The sequence below is a fragment of the Eschscholzia californica genome, unplaced genomic scaffold (genome assembly GCF_041429995.1).
Source record: "Eschscholzia californica isolate CP2 unplaced genomic scaffold, dmEscCali1.0.p SCAF_5, whole genome shotgun sequence".
Taxonomy (NCBI): Eukaryota; Viridiplantae; Streptophyta; class Magnoliopsida; order Ranunculales; family Papaveraceae; genus Eschscholzia; species Eschscholzia californica.
In genome coordinates this window covers 6598698-6624371 of record NW_028238472.1, presented here as the reverse complement: position 1 = coordinate 6624371, position 25674 = coordinate 6598698, and the positions used below count along the sequence as shown (strand labels likewise).

The 25674-nt window shown below is 37.4% G+C and overlaps 3 protein-coding genes across 5 annotated transcripts; 1 reads left to right on the top strand and 2 right to left on the bottom strand.

Moving 5' to 3' along the window:
* Positions 1-3039: 3039 nt before the first annotated feature.
* LOC147536641 (uncharacterized) lies at positions 3040-5296 on the bottom strand. 2 transcript variants are annotated; one of them, XM_086639016.1, is made up of 6 exons: positions 5046-5264; positions 4897-5002; positions 4299-4509; positions 4111-4209; positions 3863-4009; positions 3040-3701 (listed from the first exon to the last, which is right to left on the bottom strand). In XM_086639016.1, exons 2-6 carry the CDS (start codon positions 4929-4931, stop codon positions 3567-3569), a joined length of 627 nt encoding a protein of 208 aa, XP_086495142.1. In that variant the 5' UTR covers positions 4932-5002; positions 5046-5264; the 3' UTR covers positions 3040-3566. The 2 variants fall into 2 exon arrangements, with proteins under 2 accessions (XP_086495142.1, XP_086495141.1); XM_086639015.1 differs by having other exon boundaries at positions 4897-5296.
* Positions 5297-11390: 6094 nt separating this feature from the next.
* On the top strand, positions 11391-12439 carry LOC147536640 (uncharacterized). The gene has a single exon (XM_086639014.1). The coding sequence runs from the start codon at positions 11430-11432 to the stop codon at positions 12204-12206; it is 777 nt and encodes a 258-aa protein (XP_086495140.1). The 5' UTR covers positions 11391-11429; the 3' UTR covers positions 12207-12439.
* Positions 12440-12450: 11 nt separating this feature from the next.
* Positions 12451-19439, bottom strand: LOC147536639 (bZIP transcription factor 1-B-like). 2 transcript variants are annotated; one of them, XM_086639012.1, is made up of 13 exons: positions 18958-19439; positions 18652-18745; positions 18468-18533; positions 18255-18341; positions 17332-17418; positions 17177-17236; positions 16920-17086; positions 16762-16816; positions 16124-16160; positions 15759-16039; positions 14565-14642; positions 14343-14468; positions 12451-12999 (listed from the first exon to the last, which is right to left on the bottom strand). In XM_086639012.1, exons 2-13 carry the CDS (start codon positions 18706-18708, stop codon positions 12898-12900), a joined length of 1203 nt encoding a protein of 400 aa, XP_086495138.1. In that variant the 5' UTR covers positions 18709-18745; positions 18958-19439; the 3' UTR covers positions 12451-12897. The 2 variants fall into 2 exon arrangements, with proteins under 2 accessions (XP_086495138.1, XP_086495139.1); XM_086639013.1 differs by having other exon boundaries at positions 18652-18794; positions 18958-19205.
* Positions 19440-25674: the final 6235 nt, after the last annotated feature.

Here is a 25674-nt window from a genome sequence, read left to right as displayed (position 1 = left end):
CAAAGTTGGTTACATATGATTCTATCTCTGATAAGATCATATCAGACTTATCTTCTTTGTGTTTCTAAAGATGTATTATCTTCATAAAGATGTAGACCTGCAAAATTGGGTCTATTTTGAACAAGTTGATGTGGATCTCTTTTGTTGTAGTTGTTGTTAGTTGATTGTACTTGTACTATATTGTGTTTTCATCAGAAGGTGAGTACCTGAATCTACACTTTGAGGCTAAAAGGCCCCGTCTCCTCCGGCCAGGGCCGTGCCTGAGAATTCGGGGGCCCTATGCGAATTTTTTTTGTGGCCCTTTTATATAATAAAAAAATTACAAACGAACATTGAATAAATGCAAAGTAATATGTTAGTACATAGTATCAGGGCCGTGGCTGAGAATTTAGGGGGCCGCGCAAGATTTGAATTTGACTTTTTTGAAAAATTAAAAAAATTACACATAAAGATTGAACAAGGTATAATTTCTTCGTAAAAGCATTATATAGAATCTTAAGACGAGCTTTTGAATTTTGTATCATGATTTCTATATATGTAATTACATATTTTTGAATTGTTTTTACAATTTCAAGAATTTTATTTCTGAAAAACATTTCAAAAGAGTATAGAAATTTACCAAAAATAATAAAATGGGCAAGAAAAATTGTAGCGGAGCAGAAATAGGGATTTATTTAGCAATGGTACCAACAACATCACCCAAAACCAGAGGAAAAAAATATGCTGGCGAAGTGACTCGAACCTGTGCCTCAAAGTTGGAATCCCGGATTCCTTGCCATCTGAGCTAAGGAAAATCTTATGCTTACCTTTGTTTCTATGCTTATATAACACCGTTAGCTTCAGCCTTCATACCGCTACTAAAAATGGGCCCTTAGCGGCAGGGGGGCCTGTGCGGCCGCCCTGCCCGCACGGGCCCAAACACGGCCCTGCCTCCGGCAAATACCACATGGTATGGTGGAGAAATCAAAGTTTGTTGCTTTGTCTCTTGCCAGAATTGCTTTTTGTAAACTTTGTTATAAGTATTTTGTGATCTTTGATTTTCAGTTGGAGAGTAATTTCTATTGTATTGAGATATGAGGAAACTTTTTTAGGAATGGAGTTTAACTGGTTTGGAGGTTTAAATTGTACTTTCTTAGCACGGAAAAAGCTGCATCCTCATCTTCAAAAGCCTAAGATTGAACCCACTGCTCATGATGAATGAGCCTTGTTCTTAATTCGGCGAAAAGAAATCCTAGACTCTCTGTAATGAATAGCTATTACAAAAGTCTATAATCTTTACCTAGACATATCAAGATTATTCTACTCAGTTCATTATCAAATACTCTTTCCTTAACAACAACTAGAGAGTCAGATAGTACTTTGATCTTTCAAAGATAGTCTGTAACTTATGGATGATTCACCTGTTTTAAGACTCTGAATTTGCTCACGACGAGAAGAGATTTTGCCTTCATATTGCTTGCTCAATATACTGAAATTCTAGGAATTTTCAAACATCCTATTATATCTTAGAAAACAGATTTGTAAATGTTGCTTTCGTGCACGATTTGACAAAGTCGTCTGCCTTTCTCCATTGAATGTAAGTTGGATTCGATATTTCAACATTATCTTCAACTATTGTTTGCGAAGGTGCACTTTGATGGAGTCGTCGATGTAACCTATAAAATCAATACTGATCAATGTGTTTTCAAATTGGTCTTTCCATATTAGAAAATTAGCACCATCGAGTTTCTCATAAACAAAATTCCCAATGTTTGAAATAGAAGTATAAGAAGATGCGAGATTTGGAGAAAAAGAAGAAGACTGAGATGATGACACCATGGAAGGAGAAGATGACGATTGTAGCGAAAGGACCCAAAAAAAGAAAATCTTACCTCTGTGCTGATACCATGTTAGAAATAAAAGTTTGAGTGAGAAAAAGATTTTCTTATTCATTTGATCAATGTAAATTACAAGCCACTGTTAGCTACTTATAGCTCTTCAGATGGCAGTTATATAGAAATAGAGAGTAACACAATTCTGTTACACTCAGCAAACTTTTCTATTTTTCCCTAAAGACACCATGACTCTATAGCCAGCCACCACACTCATTTAATAACATTTTATATTTTTACACTCTTGTCACACTCTCTTCTTCACTCTTGCAAGAAAAACCCGAGCCTCGGAGAGTCGAGAGTGCAAAACTGGAAAAAAGTCTAAATAGCAAGTCTTTTAAATGTTTCTCCTTATGATGTTCCACAAGGTTTTTTTTTGAGAATTGTACGATTACAATCTAGGTGTTGTGCCCTCTCTAAAGATAACTCTCTCAACTATAGGGGCGTGTTTGATATCACCCATTTCCATGAAAATAAAAGAATTTCCGTCGAAATAAGCGTTTTCATTGTTTGATATGAAGTATAATTCCATGACTTTAATTCCCTATAAAATCTATGTCTATGAAATAGTTCATTTTTAATTCATTGCTCCCTGTAGGAATTAGTTTCCGTGGAAAGTCAAAAATCAAAATAATTTTTTTTAATATATTGGACTACCAGAAACCTAATATGTATCTCTTTTTTTATTCAAAATGACATTTTTATCCTTATAATTTAGCAAAATACGTTTTTACTTGTACATCGTGTAAATGATATTTTTGTCCTTCTTACAAAATGACATGTTTACGAAGTTGTCAAAATGACATTTTCGCTTTATGTAGTCAAAATAACTTTTTTTTATTCTTTTATAATACCCTTTTATAATATCGAAATGTCATTTTGCCTTAATGTTGTCAAAGTGACATTTTTACCCTCGTATAATACTAAAATGTTTTTACCCTTATGCAGTCTGAATGACAATTTTATCCTTTTATACGAGTAAATCTCTTTATTATCCCATACATTGTCAAATTCACATTTTTATCTTGTTTTATTAACAGCTGGACATTTTAACAAGTGGTGTCCAACAAGTGACACATGTGTAAAAAGATTTGACACATTTTGACAGCATAAAGATTTAAATGTAATTTTGACAACGTAAAGATTAACTTAAGGATAGACTTCATATAGAATAACTCAAAACCATTTATTGAATATTATATTTATAGAAGTTAGTTGTCAACCAAATAACAAAATTTGTAATTCTACATAATAATAAATGACAATCAAACGAAAGAACTCTCTATCCCCAATTCCAAATTGAGATCTCCATCTACTGCCCTCTCTAGAGATAACTCTCTCAACTCTAACCCTTCACCCCACATTGAGACCTCGACCCATGCTTACCAAATAGACTCTTAATTCAAGCGAATCAAACCTTGGCAGCGACATCTGATGCTATTTGGTGCAGATTATACGCACAACTGTCCTCAATGTAAGGTATACACCTCAGTGTCGGTGAGACTGGAAATTTACCTTCCGACTTTGTCAGCCACATATAACCAAGATGTATACAACACTTACTTTGGGATACAAAATGACGGCAAAGTTTCAAATAGTTAATCATCTCGTACAACAATAATTCGGTAGCATTTTTTCATACACAATCTCAAACCAGGACCACTGCCCTCCAACTGACTCTGCTCATCTTCCTTGTCAAAATTTTTTCAGCATATTTCCTAGATCTTTTGAGATCGTTCGTGCAATATTTTGCACATTGTGCACATACCTCTCAGTAGAGCAAACATCAAGGTTGTCCAAAGCCACTACCTTCACCTTTTCCATCACATCCTGCGATCTCAAATTGATACTATTAAATCCGTATCTGCTTCTTGGAAAACAACAGTAATCACACAAATAACAAGCCCTAGAAATGCCATGACAAATAAAATTGGCAATCTCACACACCAAAAGCAGTTTTCATTTTGAAATAAAACCTATTCTTGTATTACCTCAAAGCTCTCTTCAGTGTCTTCTAATTCTTCTTCATCTTCCACAAAATTCTCTTCACATTTTTCCAGCTCATACCAGACTCCATTTTTTACGTCATCATCATCAACAATGGCAAGATATTCAACCACCTTCTCAACATCTTCCGTCTGTTCATAGAACTGAACTCAGACACGGCAGACGACCACAAAAAGATGATAACAAACTACACATAGATGTTATAAGAAAACAGAGTTGAGGTTAACAATACCTTCTCTAATTTTCTAACAATCGAATAAACTTTAGGCATATATGCGTAAGAAGCAGCCAGATAGATCTCCAATTTAGCATTGCATAAACTAATTAAATCCTAAAGAAACATAAAGATATACATTGTCAAAAATACTACAGTACCAAAAATAAAATCAGCCATATCGTTAATACAATTAAATAGATTACCTGCCAATGCTTCATTTCCTTATCTATCTCTTCTTTCTTAGATTGGTCGGTACATCGATCATTACCTTGGTAAAAGGGTCCAAAATGGTCAAGCAAAGGTATCAACTTACTCCCTAGATTACTAAACATATGCTTCAGACCTTCATCCTTGCCTCCACGAGGCAAATGAGGCAAATCATCAACGGTATTGATAAAGTTTTCCGCAACTTGCCTATAAAGAAACAACATCCAAACATAGACATGATAAACACTCTTTACACAGTGTAATCTGTATTACAAGAAATCAATTAGGTTTGATACATCATAACTGCCATGACATTGTCACACAAAACCCTAAATTAAAGGGATAGAAGCTAACTAGATGCAGAGTCAGATTTCAGAATGAATGATGCCTGATTTGCGACAATTGAGGCATAAGATTCAGATTTATACATGTTAGGAAAAACAATCAAAGGCGAAGAGAAACTGAAACCCTAGAAACTAGTTCCCTAACACCCTAAAGGTTTCAAGTGGGAAAAGGAAAATAGTTTAGAATTTGTAAAAGCAAAGAAAGGAACAAAAAGAGGTTATAAAACCCTAGCTAGATATCCATCCATACCTGCATTCTTTAGATAAAATAAGAAGAGTATTCATCAGTCCGTCAAGATATTCTCCCCTCTCTTCTTCTGGTACTTCATCGATACATTTCGGTCGTTGGTGAACACCTTCCCTATCGCCTTTTATATCTTCTTCACGTACTTCAACAACTTCCCTATCGCCCCTATTTTCCTCCACAGTGTCTTCTTCTCTCTTTTTGCTTTTATTATTAAAGAACTCCATGTCTTTTTCTCGTACTTCACTCATATTCGTTCTTATTTCTCTTCTAAAGATATAGCCAGGGTTCTTCTGAGCCTTCTTTTAATGGTAGAGAATTTTAGGGTTCCCCCCTTCCCCCACCACTTCAGTTTGAAGTTTCAATACAAACTTGAGAGAATTTTAGAGCAGCCCCAACTAGGGGTGGGAATTGGGCGGGTACAGGCGTTCATGGGCACTTGAAGCATCGGGCCGGGCGGGTCGAACACGAAATTTCAATGACTGTTAGGGTAAGCGGGTTAATCGGGAGGGCAATTTTGAAATTCGCCTTGCTCATTACCCGCCCAAGCCCATTAAGAAGTTCGGGTAATTCGGGTATGGCCGGGCGGGTTGAAAAAATTCACTTTTTCATCTCTTTTTGTAAAGTCTCCAAACACCTTTCCTAATTCTAAAGAGGCAATTTGGGATTAAAATTAGACATTATTTGTATTGTTCTTTTTAGAAATTTAATCTCATCATTAATAATTAATGAAGAATTTTCATGAGATATAATATAAACTTATCCCTCTCCCTGCTCTTTCAAAGCCAAACACTACTTCAGTAACCTACTAGGAATTCTCTTGGGTCATTGCAAAACAATTCATTGGTTCGTATGGTTGCCCTTAAATATATTGTTTACCATCTTAACTAGGCCTAGCAACATGAAACGTTAGGCTTCATCAAGCCAAAAAGTTGATGTAATTTGGTTTGTTATCATTAGGCGATGTTAAGTGGATACGGGCATGGGCGGGTGCAGGTAGAGGTTTTAACCCATGCCCGTCCACCAAAATTTGGCGGGCTGGGCGGGTTATGCCCGAGACGGGCACGGGCGTTCATGGTCCTCGTTGGGCTCGGGTGCCTGTGGACAGGTGCGGGCTCGTGGGCAAATTCCCACCTCTAGCCCCAACGGGAGGAGACGCCCAATGGCAGCGGAGAGATCACCAAAGATCTCCTATGCCATGAACAACGATCACTGTTGCATCCCACCATTTTGGTGAGATGTGGGCTCCTCAGTTTTAAATTAACATTTCATCATTTTTTAGTTGTTTCTTCTATTTCCTTTTACTCATTTTAATATTTGTGTTTGGTCTTCGTAAAATATTTTTATTTGGTCCCCATAAAACAATAAGATATCGTAATGATCCTAATTTATAATTTAACTCTCATATTAATAATATTTCCCTAATGGCCCCCAACTTTGTGACCAGCTTCCCGCTTGGCCCCCTACTTTACGAGAAATACCCATATGGCTCCCTTCCGTTATAACACCATTACTCTCTCTCTTCCATTTCTTTTCTCTTTCCTCCAGCATGTTTTCTCTCTCTGCCACCTCATTAAAACCAGCCACATCATCGTCTTCACCGGCCGGCGACTTTCAAATTTTTTTTTCCTCTCTCTCTAAAAAAAAAATTTTTAAAAAATTCTCTCTCCTCTCTCTCTCTAAACTCCGACGAAGGGAAACCTTCGCCGGAGCTAGGTCTGTTCATCACGAATAGGGGTGAGCAACGATCGGCCGAACTGACCAGACCGAACTAGGCCGAACCAGACCGAATGGTTTTTAGGCCGAACCGAATAATATTCGGCTCGGCTGAAAAACCGATCAACCGATCAAAGTTTGGTTTGGCTTCGGCTTGGGATGTTGAAAACCGCCAAAACCGAACCGACCAAACTACATATATTTATTATACATATATATATTGTATAAAATAATACTAAAAATAAGTATTTAAAAGTTGAAACTAAATAGTAAATAGGGATTGGAAATTAACAAATGAATATTCTACGGATTGAAACCTTTAATAGAATAAAGAGTTCCATTGAATTACAAGTTTCTATTTGTTTTGTCCTTAAGTGAAAAGGTTAAAATCTAACCTAATTTAATATAGTTTTCAACTATTCTTCTTGCCGCCTCCTGTAAGGTGTGAAGTCTTAACATCAAAGCTCTCAATCTCCCATCAAACTAATACACCACTATTCAAGTTTTATATACTTGTTTGACCTTTGTGCATGGAATTTATCTTTTTAAGTTATTTATGTGTCTATGACGGTTACAAGACAATTGAACTTAGATATATGGTTGTTGAAAGATTTTAGTTATTTTGTGCCTAATACGTTATCTCTTTACGTTTTGATTGGAATTACATTGTTAAACATTATCATTTTCAATAATTTCATTTTTCTCATGTTTTATTTGGTTTATTGTGTTCTCCGGACCGACCAACCAAAGTCAATCGAACCAAACCGAACCGGGCCGAACGAAGTCGGCTGGCAATTTGATCGGCTCGGCTTCGGCCGGTGATCTAGCCAAACCGCCATTGATTGGTTCGGCTTCAGCCGGTCTCTAAATGATTGGCAACCGACCGCTACTCACCCCTAATCACGAACATACCAGATCAGGCGAACAGACCCAGATCTGGGTATGTCCGTGATGAACAGACCGGCAGGCGACCCTGCCGGTGAAGACGATGATGTGGCTGATTTTAATGAGGTGGCAGAGAGAGAAAACATGTTGGAGGAGAGAGAAAAGAAATGGAAGAGAGAGAGAGTAACGGTGTTATAACGGAAGGGGGGCATATGAGTATTTCTCGTAAAGTAGGGGGCCAAGCGGGAAGCTGGTCACAAAGTTGGGGGCTATTAGGGAAATAACCCTTATTTTAATAAATTAATAGTTAATTTATTTTATTTAAAAAATGAGGGTTAAAAATGATAAAAAAAAATGAAATCTGATGTGATGAATAGTGATTTGCTGTGGCTTTTAGAATTTTCTGTGTGGGTTCAAAATTTTGAAGACACCAAATAATTTGGTGAAGATTCCTTCTTGTTGATATTTTGGTGCGCTCTTAAGACAGTAATATAGTTTTTGGTTAATTTCATTTTGGTCCCCAAAAGATGAACAACTTACCCAAATAATCCCTGGAAGGTGTGGGTTCAAAAATTTGAAGACACCAAATAATTTGGTGAAGATTCCTTTTTGTTGATATTTTGGTGCGCTCTTAAGACAGTAATATAGTTTTTGGTTAATTTCATTTTGGTCCCCAAAAGATGAACAACTTACCCAAATAATCCCTAGAAGATGATCACCTCTTATAGAAAATCACCGGATTATAGCTCAAGGCCTCAGGCTTAGGGGTGGGAATCGGTCCGGAGAGGCGGGAAACAGACATTAACTCAACCGATCCGGCGGAACGGGCACAAGTCCTAAGTGTCCACTCGGACATTCGGACAAGACAAGCGGACATTTCAGAATTTTCTCCAAGAAAGTGCTCGTCCGTGACCGCTTTAATAGTCGGGCAAACCGGATATCGGTCGTCTGGCGCCGATAATTAGTGAACAGATAAAGAAATTTTTATTCGAAACTAAAATTGTTTAGTAGCTAAATACAACTTTCTAGACTCCCACTTCACAATCCCAAAAAGTAATTGAATACAAAATTAAAACATAATCATTGAGATTTCTCATGGATTACGATTGGTTCTATTCTTCTTCTTATGGGTTATCGTCTATGTGTTGTGGATTCTAGGATCACTGATGAGATATAAACTAATCCTTGTATGGGGATGAAGTAGAGATGGGAGTGGTTTTTTTGAGCAAATGGAAATGAGGACTCATCAAATATAACATGTCTATAGACATATTCTTTATTTTTTTTGTTGAATAGACATATTCTTTGTTGTACCCAATGAACACACATTTGGCAGACCTATGACTTAGTTTTTCAATCCTGACATCTCATACATATAGGTAACAAACTGATCCAAATACTTTAATCATAGAATAGTTGAGAAGATAATGAAACACCACCTCATAGGGCGTTTAAAATGAAAGTATCTTGTTGGGTGTTTTGTTCATGAGATAATAAGCAGTATCAAAGGCATGAAACCAGAAGTGCTTAGACATGGAAGTTTTCGAATAGCAAAGTATTTCCCACTTAAGTGATTTGGCTATTCTTTCTCTCAACTTTTTCATTTTGCTCTGAAGTATAAGGACAAGAACTTCTAAATAGAATACCACATTTGTTCGAATGAGCCTGAAATTCTTCCTTAGCCAACTCAAGTGCTCCATCACTTTGAAAACACTTAGATGGGTACTGAAAGTAACTTTTTCATAGTGCTTTTGGAAATGTTGAAACCGACCAAGACTATCCGATCCAAACTTCATAAGATATATGGAACGACCAAGACTATCCGATCCAAACTTCATAAGATATATGGAAAAGAACTTACTGAAAACATCTATGAACAATAAGTATTATCTAACACCTGCTTTTGTGGTGACAGGAGTTAGGTCCCCAAATGTCGCAAAATCTCTGGCTTTTTGCACTGAATATTGCATTGTGGATTTGTTCTTATGACCTTTTGATATTTACTAGTATTCCCTCAACCGATGGTAATTTATTTTGTCCTGTCATTCCTTTCTTTTTTTTAGAGATCCGTCATTCCTTCTATGACCCTAACTAAAGGTTCTGAAATGATAATCGAATTTTCTCCGGCTTCCCTTCTCATTTTTCACTCATCGTGTAGGAAAGTTGGCAAAAGAAACTAAAATTTTCAGCTTTTTTTTTTTTTCTGTTGAAAACTAACATTTTTAGTTCAACAGGCCAAAATGCATCCTGTACATAACGAAGTGTGAAAATGATGAATTGATTCTAGGTCGAAATTTTGTGCAACTACGCATTGTACGATGGCAGCAATGCATAACAGATTTACTACCCAACCACGCGCAATGTTGTAGATAGACTTCCAGACCAAGATTCATTTGGCTCGTGATAACTTGGTTCGGGCTTTATAAAAAGTCCTCTTCATTCTCTTAAGAGTGTTGAAGCAGACGACCAACCATATAGAAGCACAAGTAGGAACTAGGAAATAACACAAAGAGCTAAACATTGTAGGATTCAACCCAGAAATCCTTAACCCACTAAACCACTTGAGAATAAACCGACCACCACTATAAGCTGACTTGGCATCTGATCCGCGACAAAACAACTCACATGTGATTCCTGGTCAAGTTAGAGGGATTCCAACCGAGTATCAGCTAGTTTAAGAACCTAGCATGAGCTGTGGCAGTAAATACAACTGTTCTGTTGTAGTGTTTTGGAGCCCTAACGTTTTTTGGTTGTGGAGTGGGAAATGTTTTAGGATTTGGTCATAAGATGATTGTATTATTGTCACAAGTACAACACGCAAGACGGCAAGAGACCTATAATGGAGGTCAATTACCAAAATTAATCATGATGAAATAAGTAAACAAATACAGGAAAATCTGCAACAATGGATGTTGCAGGAATGATAAAGTAAATACCTTCTTTACCATTTATGATCAATTTTTATTCCGTTTTCATTGCCACAGGAATAGGCTTCAGTCTCATGTCGCAATTTCCGGTTGCCCCAGTTCTCTCTTCAATAGTATTAAGTTGTGCGCATCCAAGTATTCTTTGTCATGACACTTCCTTCTCCATGTGGGACTATTCCATGTATTCACATAGCAGAACAATCGTCGACTTGATAACGACCCTGAACTAACATAAACAATGAAACAATAGATTTATATCAATCACAACTGTTGATTTTGGAATATTAAATAATTGCCTGGGTCTGACTCCTACCAATCTAACTTATCCTAGTCAGAGGCACAATAGTCATTTTGGTAATTCAAGGAATCAGGCTACAATCCAAACTTATTTTATGTTCAACTTAAATGGACCCAAAATGCCCAAATTACAGTATACGTCAAGAGTCGGACAAAAACAAGCATGTTGAGTCTTCAGTCAATTCAGATCACGAGTCATAATTCAAACATGAGTTAGAGAAAAAAAGACAACCCCTACTTAAGAACACGAATGAAACTGCATAACGGTACATAATTCACTAACATAAGCAAATTGACAATACAAATTATTCTTATAGCCCCAAAATTATTTTTCTTTTTTTTTGAAACTTCGAATAAAAATTATTATTCTTTTCACTTTCAGATTTTGCACAATTTTCTATTTTCATGATTTTGATTTGATTCTTACACCAACAATGATTTGCATAATAAAATATGACCTACCTAAATGTACTACTGTGTTGCATTTAAATGAGACTTCAACAGTTTAACAAGGAAAAACTGTGAACCTTGTATAGATGTAAAACCTACCCAATAAAAATCTTGATCATGCATGACAAATGAGAACCCAGTCGTTAGAAAAGCAGAGATGCATGGCCAAACTAACTTACACAGGCATAAAATAAAACGATATAACCCGAGGTGTAAAATAGAGAAAGCAGAGTAAGAACAACTTCAGTCATAGTAAGAGAGTCCATGGCAACTTACCAAAATCATTTGATCTTGTTGATCAATTTGCTCTTGTCACTTTATGTTGCAAAGGGTGCTTTGAGAAATGACGATGTTATTGTTGCAACCAGAGAGATGCAGAAAGCTAACTATTTCAGCTTCGTGATGTTGCTAAAAATGGTGCCATTAGATAGATTACCAGATAACGTCACATTCTTGATGCCCCATGACCGGACTTTATCGAAGATTTCAATACCGGAAAATGCAGTTGGTGAGTTTTTGTCGAGACACTCAATTCCTTCTCCTCTGCTATTCGACTACTTGGAACATTTTCCTACTGGTTCGTTGATCCCAGCCTCGAAACAGAACTTCATGCTTCAAGTTTCTAATGGTGGAAGGAGAAGCTTTCGTCTCAATAATGTTCGGATTACTAGCCCTAATATCTGCACTGCCGTGATGTCAATCAGATGTCACGGGATAGATGGAGTGCTTCTCTCAGAATCTGAACAGAACACAACTACACTTCCTTCACCCACTTGTATATCGAGTCCAAATAATGGGCCAGCTGCTACTGCAAGTCCATCACCACCCTCGCCACCTTCATCGGGAACCCTCAATCTGGTTCCTTCAATCGCCCCAATGCCCATTAATTTCGACACAAGATCGAAGAAATCAGGATGTTCACGACTGCTTGCTTCAATGCTACTAACCTCCATTCGAACCTGTGTGATACTAGCACTGGTAACAATTCCAAGTATAGGAGACAGCATTTTGGAACTTATGTCACAAAACTTATCCAACTAACTGATCTAACTTGAGATTTAGAACATACTTCTCATTCGAATTTGAGCTGCTATGTTGCTGTTGAAATCATAATTCATACCAGGATAAAAAAAGAATGTTATAGTAAATCAAATTAGAAGTTCGCATACTTTATTGCCCCCTGCTTCCTGCACAGAAAGTCTAGAGTCAAAATGTCATGTTTAAGAAAATATATAATATTTGACGAAGCATCAACTAATAATCAAATTCTGAAATTGAAATGTTGTAAGGGAACTCATAGGTTCTATAAAGCACTAATCGACAGATTAGACAAATTTAGCATCATTCGTTGCTCAGTGGATACATGACATACAGGAAAAGAAAAGTCTTCCAACTGAAAAAAAAAAGACCTACTTAATCAAAACACACAAACCTATAGATTATTGGTTCTCTCTCCTACAGTACACAAAACATACACCATAAAATAGTACAAAGACAGTAGAAAATATTAGCTGTCAAGCTCACTGCAGCAGAGAAGCACAAAGGTTCCCAGCTACTGTGGCCGCATACACCCCTGACAGTTAAATATTGGTCGAAATGACAAGAAAAAGTCACAAGTATAAACCGACACGGTGACTAGAAAATTCAGCTTTAATGAATTTTGAACATCATTCTACTAATGGGTTAGAGTCTGCCCATATATACGGGTCTCCGAATCAGTGTACCACACATTTCAGTGGCCACTCTGCAATGATTCCCCTACTTGCTGATCCTTGTCGCTCAAATATTGTTCATTCCTGACTTCGGATCCTTTGGGGTTTCCTCCAAGTCTCTCCTGCAAAACAACAGCTCGTGAATAATTTCAAGAAAAAGGTTTCGATGGTAGAGCTAGTCTGTCTATCTCTCTGACTCTCGAGTAACATGGAACTTTTAAGAAAAGGGTAACAGTGAGAAATACTGGGATACTATACCATATGATACTATTCAAACAAAGGGATGCAAGGAATCAGATGATGCAATCATAGAATCACGTCAATGTGGAACAAGTATAATCGAGACAGAGACCAATGTCACAAGGGGATCTCTCTGGTATGTGGTGCAGGAAAGCGTATGTGGTACGCTACCACGTTCATTTTGCACCTCTTTGGTAAAACATTTTGGGCACCAGGACGTTTGAAAACCCTTTCCTAGCCATATATGTGTGTGTGTGTGTATATATTCCATCATTAATGCACAGTATATACCTAAACTCAAACGATTATATCCACAAAAAGGTAAACTATTAAATATTTTAGGAGTCAACTGAAAATTCTTCTGTTAACCACTAAACTAGCTGATAATCCTTTAGAAATTTACGAAAATCTTGGTATATTAAGGTTCCGTTGTGAAATGCTAAATATGAAATCGCAATACTATCTTAAAGCTGGAAGTGAGATCCATAATGTTGTTGTATGCGAGGGGATAGAGTTTATGCACAGACGCAGACCCTAAGTAGTTCGGCCGACCCACCCGAGTAACTCCTGGATCAGATCAGGACTCGAGGTAACTGAGCCAGTCCTCATGCCTACCTCCAAGTGAAGTATTTCACATGAGAGACAGAGAGAGAGAGACTTCTTCTTAACAAGAAAGAAAGATAACGAGCTGCTGCTGTAAAGGAGCTAAGAAACAACAGCTGCAGTGAAGTAGATGTAACAACTTATGGCAGTAGAAGTGAATGCAGCAGTTTACTGAAGTTGTAATAGCAACAGCTTGCTGTGCAACAGCTTTAAAAACAACTCCGGTTCTTTTGTTTATATAATTAGTAGATATATATATATATATATAAATAGTTTCTAAGGCGGTCGATCCCGACTGGGGGTCGAGATCATGGGGTAGTAGATCCTGCGTGGCTGCGTCGATCTCATCCCCACATACTTAGCACTGGCCATGATTCTTGTTTGCAAGGTTCAATTTCAGATTTTCTTTTCACTAAAACTTGATGCTTTCCTTTTTAAAATTTGTGGCATGCATCGTGTAGAATCAGAAAATGGGACAAGCCTCTCCTACAGTCACAAGAATTATTGAAAACTTCGATCTTATATTATATAATATAATATAGTATGTATATTGTATAAAACTGTAAATATAATATGAAAATATAGGTTACTTCAGAAAAAGCAACTGCTAGATATACTCCACCTTGAGAGACGTGTTCTGGGAGAGAAGCTGTTCATACTCGCTTCTCATACGACTAACATCTGATTTGAGATTGGAGTTTTCGCCCTTCAAAACCTCTACACGTTGAGCGAGCTCCTCACATTCGGCCTGAAACTCACAGCAACAAGTCAAGAGTCAACAAACCATGAAGAAAACGACGCCAGACAGAGCGAGAATAAAAACATATAATGGCACACATCGTACCTGCTTACGTAACCTGGAACGACGGGCTGATTCCCTGTTTGACTGCTTTCTTCTCTGCCTTTTAAGTTCTCTTTCATCCTGAAGTCAACATAAGGTGCATTAGCAGGAAGTACATAAAAGATAACATAGTCAGATAACTTTTACAAGTAGAAGCATGCCCTTGTAATAGTTCCTCGTCCGTGCATTTTCTTTTCGTTCTTTGGAAATGTTTGTCTATGTACTCGTATTAAATGTTCACAGGTAGGTGTTGACAGTAAGCCGAAAAGAAATAAACAATAGTACTTCTGAATGCATGTCTCAATCATCATTTTCTAACTCAAATTCAGAAGAAAGGGGTGTCTTTTATCAGGTTGAAAGAGCTGACAAGGCCGGGTCTCAAGTGGTATGACTCACGGCGATCAATAACGGAAAGAGTTGACGTCTTTGGTAATTGAATAGGCCCCCAGTCACACAGGTCAAAATTGGCTGAGCACCATACTAAAACCAGTACCTATTTCTTACTTTATATGTGAAGGGGAAACTGTGTCTTTCATCATCAAATGACCTCCTTAACCAGTTGCAGCGTAATATCGAAGATGATAATTAATAATATCCTTTGAAGGCTATAACTCTTTATTTGTAAAATTTCCAAGCGTAAGAACATGAATAAGTCATAAAACAACCAGTGCAACTTTAATAGCGTGACAAAAGTCGTAAAGAGATTTCTCCCAATGCAAAATACAGAGAAAAGAGGAACAACCTCGTGAAGATTATTTTCTTTACCTCTTTTCTAATGAAAATTGTGCAGAAAACAAAAATGATTGGGCAAAAAAGGAGAGCTTTATTCTCAAGCTTATTGACTAAAGAGTAATTAATGGGAAGACATTAGTTGCCGAAACGTTCAAGCCCGCCATAAATGCTGGGGAAAGTAAAATTCCTAGATAAATAGAGATGGACGGAAGTTCTGCAACCCCTTAAAATCTAGGATCCAATCCTCGTGTTTACAGTTCGAGCCATTAAGATTTGCTGAATACCTTATACTTAAGAATGTAAATACAAACTGCAGCAGAGCTGCAGGAGAATGAAACACTGACCATAAATAAATGCTCTATGTCATCACTTCTAAATTGACCTATAGCAAAAAACAATTATGGCCCTACATAAAGATGGTAAAATGTATAAAACCTCACAGCTAAGTCCAAGATTATGTATAACCTGTATCCAATGCTCAGCTGGACCACCACCCATAGGAACCACTGTTCCAGTAACAGGTGCAGGGACTTTCCCACGTGCTGGAGGAATAGCTGATGGAGTTGGAACTCCCCAATAGTCCATCCCGATATTTAAGTTGGTGGTTGGACCAGCAACACCTCCAGGAAGAGCAGCTGGTGGCATGGGCATCATAGGAATTGTTGGATTCAATACCGAATTTTGTGGAGTACCAGATACTTCATTACGGGAGCCAGGGGCGGAACTGCCATTTCGAGATGATTCACCTGAAAGGAAAATAACGGTAATTTTGTTACCTATAACAACGATGATTATAGCCATGATGACCTATGAATCAATTACGAGTATACCTTCATCTTTTCCATTGTGTGCCTTCTGTTGGGAATCCTGCAAAAGAGATAAAAGTATGAATATGGCATATCTGGACATAAAGAATGAAATCAATATTTAGGTTCTTTGAACATCGTCAAAGTTCATGTCAGATCAGCACTTAAAGCTATCCAACTTTTGCTTATTAGGGCCTCCTGCTATTGAGCATATTGTTAGAAAATACCAATTTGACCCTCAACAGCACGGTGCCAGATTTGGTCAAAAACATGTTACATCAAGTGTGTAGAACAAATTATGCATTCATACAAAGGGCACGGCACATAAGTACGTAACTGATTTGAGTAGTAGAAAATCATACTCTGGACGAATTCCAGTCCCCAAACAAGTTTCAAGCCACCAAAAGAACGGGTCTCTTCACATAGGGATACAGATGAAGAAAAAAAGACATTTATGAACCATCATCGTCTAACTATATCCTGGTCATAGAGCTCACTTGATCCTAAAGAAAATACCCAGTAAGATATATAATTAAAGGCTTCTACTACCTCCTCAGTGACCTTTACTCCGACCCACTAATACCTAGCCTAAAGAAAACAATACTGATAATTAGAGCAATATAAATACCACGGCGTCAAGTCGCAAAAACTGAATAACTTACATTCTGGGAATTGGCATCACTTCCTTCACTTGAACCTCCACTACCACTCTCAGCACTGCAGATTTCAGGTTTTGATTCATGTACCAACCAGATTAGTCACTATAATTATTTGAGATCATAAATTTTTCATGGTTCTCTGCGAAGAAATTTTAGCACACCTTTGGGAATAAGCTCCATTAGCAGAAGCTCCTGATGTTTTACCCATTTCATTATTGCTCTTGCCTGTAAGCATATTCAAACTGCCTAAACTGTCTTTTGATCTCTTGAGTGGACTTTTGCCATCTGATGACTTGGCATCTGCTTCGGCACCACCAGGCATAGCTCCCTATATAGAAAATCTCACGTTACTCTTCACATATTCAAAGCAATGCAGGTCTTATGAGTCACAGATAATACTAAGATTTGGATCACTCACAGAAACTTCAGCAGTGCCATTTGGAGACGGCATAGCGTAAGGACTGAAAGGAAGTGACCCCTGTGTAAAATTTAAGTGTCACCATGGATTAGCATAATAGACAATTGCATATTGAGCAATGCGACCTCTTAGACATGATAAGATAAAGGCAGTACCGGAGGCATAGATGGATGAGCATAAATTCCTCCATGGGGATACATTAAATATGGAGGTGGTGGGGTCCCATATGGAGGCATAAGATGCTGCAAAGACCATAACTTTCATAAGCGACAACTAATGGTAACAGAATACAGAAGTAAGCTGCCTTATATTTTTAACTTTCCAATATATTATCAGAAGTCAAGCAGAACCACAATATTGCTCGTCATACGTCATACTGAGAGCGATCAACAAAATGATGAAAAATGAACAAATTAAGCACCACTAGCTACCCAGAGTAATTCCTAAGAGAAGCGCCCTCCCCAGATAGGAGTCACTAAATTAACCTTCTGCTAATGACAAATAAAGCCCAATGCATATAGGTATTTTCTGCAAAGATATTCTAGACACTTCTTGTTTTCTTGAAAATATACTCCAAGACCTATCATTAACAGTAAATCTGCTTTTTATCAAGTGTAGAGAAGATACCAAACTGACCACCAATTCCATATGCAGATGAAGCATTAGCTTCAATACCCACACCAACTACAAAGAAAGTGATGCAGAAGCACTCAAGCTTGGTTCATACAAAGACACTAAGTTGCATAAAGAGATTGAATGTTTTACAACAACTGCACGACAAACCGAGGTCAGATGTTTAAGGGAAACCCACCACCATACTGTGGAGTTTTGGGGCATTGAGCTAGAGGACCCTTCTGATATAACCGAGGTAGAAATCTGGAGAATTTATTAAAAAAAAAAAAGTAATAGGTTTTTCTTTCTTCCCATTCACAGTTACCTTTTTTATCAATAGAATTTATACCATGATGAGCAGCCATGAGATAAGATTTATCAAATTAAACCATTACGTAAATAAACAAATGTCTCTTCAATCTACTCATCAACGTTACATATGACTATTGAAATACTAAAGCCATACCTGAGCTCCCCACATATAAGGATGAGCTTGGGGACTCGATGCAACTGATGAATGAAAGTATCCAGGTGGTGGAATCGGGGAATAAGCCTATTTCCAAAACAAAACCAACTTTAATGAACAACAGATAAGAGAAAAGTTAACAATAGAAAATGCCCTTTAGGTTGCCATTAAAAAAAAGTGTTACTAAGATTACAGATCCAGTAAAGAAACCACCTGAAATCCAGACCAATCTGGATAAACTGCAGCAGCAGTAGTCGCTGGAGGTTGCTGCTGCTGTTCCTGAAGAATAACATCAGCAATAACACAAGTAATTGAGTAGAGGAATTCAAATGGAACTGATATGAAAAATAGTATATATATATCGAGAGAGAGAGAGAGAGGAGAAGAATAAATTGACCTGTGAATTAGATGGTTTTGACGCCTTAGACGTTGAATCCCCCTCGGCGCTCCCCATGATTCAACAACACCCCCTCAAATTCTTTCAAGAAACCCTACAAATCATGGATTTCATATCTAGAGTGAGAAAATCACAACAAAACCCTGGATAATACAAAATGAACAGATTTTAATTATACAAGAGTAAAAATTTAAAACCAAATTCCAGTCATATAGTTCAAATTCATTAACATTAGACAACCAATAGAGTTAATTCAAACAAGTAGATTTAAGTATATTCTTACAAATGAAAACAAGAAACACTAACCAATTCATGGATAAATCAGCTAAGAAATTAGGGCAAATTTCACAAGACGAGTTAACTTAGCCCTGGATTTCGAAGATCAAATGAATCAATGAAGCTTGAAAGATTAGGGTTTTGATCAAACTAAACTGCGTTTCGTTCTCTAGAGAGAGAGAGAGAGTACGAGTACGCAATAGAAAAAAACCCTCTCGTTCTCGTCAAATTCAGTAGCAGCTTCGTCCCCAATACGGTCCACGATAAAATGTCTGCCATTCGTATCTGAATGACCGTATACATACGTGTGTAGAAGACAATTCTATAGGCACCCTCATTTGGCTATAGGCACCATAGTTCCTTTTAACTAATGCTTTTTTTCAGAATGCATAGGTTTGATACAAAGCCACCCCCATAGCTATAGTGGTTGGATCTCTCTTCTCATGCTCATGAAGTTTTGAGATCGAATTTTGGTGGTAACAGTTTATCATCAAGAATTACCAAGTGTAATCAAGACAATGAATAAAATAAAGGTAATAATAGACGGCGGTTATAGTGGGCATTCAATTCGTGATGTTTCATATTATATTCATGGTGCAGCAACGCCATGTAAATGTAATGACTCTTGAAGTCCGATGTCAAACAATAAAGAGATTGAGGACCAAAAACCTTACCACTTTGTATGGGACAAAATCCTAAATCGATGGCGCTTTTAAAAATCTACAATTAATGGCCTTATGCACTAACCGCGCCCATAAATTAAAATATAAATGGACCTAACCCATTTACCTTTAGGCACCCAGAGTAACGGGAAAATGTTTGTGTCCGCAGATGTGTCGTCGTCCTAATAAGTATCTAGACTCGTATACTAGATAGAAGGTCAATACTGAAGTTTGTCGTTATTTTTTTAGCGAGAAGAACGTTCGTCATGATCATCTTACACAATTCTCTCTCCAGCCAATATGTCGCTTGAAGGCGTTACCGATATCCATATTCAAGATGACAGTTGACCAAATAACTCTCGCACGATTCTTTCCCCTGGTATATCTTTTACAGGCGTTATCACTATTCAAGGCGACAACTAATCAAAGGACACTGCACCACAAGGAAAAGTCCATTAGAAAAGGGACGACTACCTTATTTTTTATCTTCTCTCACTTTTATTCTCTCTCGTACATCATAGAGAACGAGCGCTCTATCTTCTAAAACAAACAATCAATTTTCTCTCTCATACATACTTATAACGATTGTAATCTAATTTTCCACGGAAAAAATCAACAGATGCAGTATTTCTCTCTCATACATACTAACTCTTGAGAAGCCATCCACAAGGAACACTAATTTCTTTCTTGGTGCAACATAAGTCAAGCAAACACTTAGGCAGGCAATATCAATTTCCTTCTCCAAGACGACCAAAGGGTGCATGTACATTATTACTTTCTCTCCCCAGACGACCAAATGGTGCAAGTACCTTATTACCTTTTTTTTGACTCAGAGAGTTAGGCAAGTATTCACTTTACTATATCACCTTCGCTCATAACAGACATTTACTTTCTCCCGATTTCTGCGAAGGGGGTGACCCCCTCTGTGTGGAGAAGAACTATGAAGAACTTCTTATCTAAAAGATATGGGGAACACACAACCCTTAGACAAAGATCTCCTAGTTTGGGAAAACCCCCAACCCAGTCGATCCACTTTTTCTGGTTTTGGAATTTCCCCCCACATCAGTCGATATGTTCCGGTGAAGGGGACCTCCCCTTTCGCCGGAACATATATCATACAAAATAGATAGAATGAGTACTAGATGGGACAGACGTCATGATAAATTATGGTCGTGCTCGTGATGCATGTTTAATTGAGGTCATCGGACCAATGAGATCCATTATTACATTAACACTAAATACCACTACACTCATTATCTGCACATTAATATCAGTTGTCTCCCAACTTCTTCTGTTATCTTACATATCCTCTTTTACTAATCTCGTTTTCAGGTATTTCCTCACTAAATTCCTCCATTCGTAATGTTTATATATATATAACAATTGGTGGCGTCTAAATTTGTATAATGTTATAAGTTTTTTTTTCTTTTGTTAGATATTTGTGATAATTCTTAGGTGTTCAAATCATTTAAGTTGTATTCTTTGTTTGATAACAAAAGTGTAGACATGTAAGTTCAAGTTGTAAGATAAAAAGTTGTATTTGTGGCAACAATGTCGTATTCAATTTATGAGTAATTAGAAGAGTTTGAAATACATTTCTTAATAACACAAAAAGTGGTGGTCACTGACAATGGCAGGTTTGTCAACGACCCTTCCACATGGAGAGATGTAGTGGTGGAGGAGGCCATCCAGGATTTTGAAGACCAAAATCTTGGATGTTGATGAGACATTTTAGGATGTCCTAAATAAGTTGTGTGCAATAAGTAAGTTTAAGCACAGTGTGAGAACGTTTAATTGGAACATATCCGTTGCTAAATTGAAGCGACAATGTTTCCCTACTCGGGGTAGGGTAGTTACTTCGAACATTCGCAAACATTTAAAGGTCTATGAATGTCCGCGATATTGAACTAAAGATATCTGAAAGTTCGCGAATTTTGCGGCATTCAATCATATATATTTCAAAGTCCGTGAATGTTTGGAGGATACAATCGTAGACATTTCAAAAATCTGTAAATGTCTGGAACATTCTTTTTGTCAAGAAATGTCTGCGGACTTAGTGCATGGACTTATTCTTTTGTAAATTATGTGAAGGATTTTTTAAAAAAATTAAAACCAACTTTGTCCACAAAAAAAAGTCGGGTATTTCTAAACTGAAACAGTGCTAATTTAATTGATAATTAAGTGAATAATAATTTAATATTAATAATGATAATCATAATAGTAAGATAAGTTAATACAGAACAACGAATTTATTATTATCATTATCATTTGAAATAACATATTATCATTAATATTTCAAAAATATATTAATATTTCAGAAAAATGTGAAGCGTGGCTGATCCAACTTGCGTTGTTTACGACGATGAAATCAAGTCCATTCGAACTACACCATTATCATGTATTATTATATCGTTATGTAATATATTATAATATTAGTAATATATTTTTTATAATATAACATACTAGGGTGAAGCGTACTACCACCAACACCATCATTATTGTTATTTCCTTCTTGACTTCCCCATATCTCTTTCGTAAGCTCAAAAGCTTCAGACCTCTTCATGAAAGTGAATTTTCCTTTTCGATAATTGTTTAGAAATTTATTCTTTATCTTTTTAATATTGTTTGCTAACTGATCCCTATAAACATCAATATATATGCGACATCCCTTAATATTGTCTAGAAATTTTTGAAGATTAGAGGTTACTTCCTGACCTTGTTTTTTGTAGTAACGTATAGACCTCATTATAACAAGCTCATCTTCTTCACTCCACAATCTCTAGAATTATTTCTTAGGTTTTTTTCTTTCTTCAACTTGTTCCCCCTCCTCATCATTATCTCCGCCAGCACCATCAACTTTCTTCTTTTTTGCTTCCGCTTTGTTTTATCACTCTGAGATGGGTGTTTGGAGGATATTGGTTTTGCTTTAACAGGACTCATGACAGTTTTCTCTTGTTCAGGTTTCAGAGGTTTTTTCTCCACATCTTCAGAATCAGATTCGTCCTCCTCCTCAGATGGGTGTTTGGAAGGTGGTTTTGTTGGAGCTGGTTTGGGTTTCGGAGAGGACATATCTTCGTCTCCCGAATCTGATTCATCATCACTGCCATCATCGGTGTCAGATTTCTCGCTCAAGTGATTAACTTTTCGTGAGGGTTCATTAGAATCTCATCTTCTCCTTCATCACTTTGTTCATTTTGTTCTTCTTGATCATTAAATGATCTTACTTCTTCATCATTAGATTTTACTTGTTCTTGTTCATCATATATCAGAAGACGAAACAGAAAGTGTTGAGAAAAATAACCACTCCAAATGGTCAGTCTAATTAGAGTTTTTCTCTAATGCGGAAAACTAGGATCTTGGATGCAATGGTGAATAAATAGAACATAACCACGAAGTAAATAAAGAATAATGACAAGAAAGATTAACAGAGGTTCGGAGCAAGTCTTACGTTATTTTTCAGCCGCACCAAACTAATCCGCTATGAATTTGAAGTTATAACATACCCGAGTTACCGTACACAAAGACTAGTCCACTCCCTAGTTATAAAATATCTCACTACAACTCTCTCATCCTCACACTTACAAGCTCTTTGTTGATCTCGAACTCTCTTTTACTCTCTCACTTATACAAAGGAGACTTTAGATGGGATGATCAAACTTGAGAATGGGATGGTTATTTATAGCTTTCATTCACCTGTGTGATCAATACAAGCCATTAGTGTTTGGCAACAAAGTCTTTACTCACCCCATTTCGTTAAATGCATGAGATACAATTTCCTCCTCAAATCAAGGGAGGAAATCATTTCAAAGACTTTCCTTCTTCCATCACAGAAGGGTGAGAAAAACACATGCTTAAACTATTTGACCCCACAACATAACAATCTCCCACTTGGGGTCAAGTAAATCTATGACTTGGAGTTGTAGAATATCCACTTTCATCTTTCTACTTAGATTAGTGCTAACACAACTTTTTTTATGAGGCTATCCGACTCTCTCGGACCTAGAGACCTACTGAAGCCTTGCAGAGCATCAACTTTTCAATTGTGACCCCTTTGGTTAACATGTCTGTTAGATTCTTCGAACCAAGAATCGTTTTCAATAATAGGTCATCATCATTCCAGAAGCGACCAGATGAAATGGTAACGAATATTTATATGTCTTGTCCTTGCATGATAGGTTGAGTTCTTGGCAAGATGAATAACACCCTGACTATCACTGTACAAAATACTATTCTTCTTCTCATGCCCCAACTCTACTAATAAACCTTTCAACCATATTATCTCCTTGTTTGGTTCTGCCACTGTTACATACTCTGCTTCTGTTGTTGACAGTGTCACCAGCTTCTGTAACCGCGAGTTCCAACTCACTGCAGTTGATCCCAAAGTATAAACATACTCAGTTGTACTTCGTCTTTTATCAAGGTCACCTGCGAAGTCTGCATCTACGTATCTGCTTAAAATATGATTTCCTCGTCCATAGCATAAAGGTACATTAGTGGAACCTCTCAAGTACTTGAGAATCCACTTCACCGCTTCCAAGTGTTGCTTACTAGGATTGTTAGGACACCTACTCATTATTCTCACTACATGGGCAATATCTGGTATTGTGCACACCATAACGTACATAAGACTCCCAATGGCCGATGCATATGGCACACCTGCCATAAACTCTTTCTCCACATCTGGCACGGGACTCTCCAACTTGGAAAGCTTGAGGTGTCTTTCAAATGACATGCCGACTGGTTTGGCTCCCTCCATATTGAACTTATTCAGAATCCGTTCAATGTATTCAGCTTGACTGAGCATAAGTGTACCCTTAGACTTGTCTCTGATGATTCTCATGCCAAGAATTTGTCGATCTTCACCAAGACCTTTCATGGTAAATTCATGTGTCAATCGATCTTTCAAATTCTTGATTTCATGGACAGATGTTACAGCCACTAACATATCATCAACATATAATAATAGAATGATGTAACTAGAATTACACCTTCTGACACAACGACAATGATCTGCGTTACATGAGTAGTTATTCCTTAGCAAGAAGTTGTCGAACTTCTTATACCATTGCATTAGGGCTTGATTTAAACCATACATGCTCTTTTGAAGGTTGCATACCATCTCATCCTTTCCTCCTTCAATGAATTCAGTTGGTTGCTTCATGTAAATTTCTTCATCAAGGTCTCCATGAAGAAATGTTGTCTTTACATCTAGTTGTTCAAGGAAAATATTTTCTGAAACCACTAGACCAAGGATCACTCTGATTATTGTCATCTTCACAACTGGGGGAGAATATTTCATTGTAGTTTATACCTGATTTTTACTGAAACCCCTTCACTATTATTCTCGCTAGTTCTCTAAAGCCTTCTTACTTCTTGGTAATTTTGTCAACACCCATGTGTCGTTCTGCACCAGTGAGTCCATCTCGTCTTTCATGGCAAGCTCCCAATTGCTTGAGTCCTCATCCTGTATCGCTTCATCAAAATGCTCTAGCGCGCCATTATTTGTCAATAACAAATGATCCATCGCATTAGCATATTTTGGATTCGACTTTAGTACACGTGATGATCCCCTTGGAACAAACACCGTAGATGTCTCGGTTTGAACACATGTCTGGCCCTGTGGAGTTGGCGGAGAAACTCCCATTGCTTATGGAGTGTCTGATGAGACATGAAAATGTCCCATCTAGACCTCTTAACTCGGGTTAGTTAGTCACTTTCGAGCGGTTACTCTGATGATTTGCTTGTTTCTCTTACTCAGGTGGTTTCTATGCAATTGAGCACGGAAAATGGTTAAAAACAAGAGAAAGACGTGTTGAGGGCATTTTGGTCATTTGGCATTCTGGTAATTGTGGTTAATGTTGATGCTCGGTTGAAAAGTAGAGTCCGAGACGAATCAATAGGCGAAAACGGAAGTCGAATCGGAGCACGGATGACAAAACTGTAGTTAGTCAAAGTTTGGTTCAAAATCGGTTAACCAAGTCAACTGTAGGACACGTGGCACAGATCTAGTGGGAGACACGGTTCATCTGGACGTTTTCGGGCTACCTTCGGTCAGTAAGTGATATTCGGGATTTTTACCAAGGGA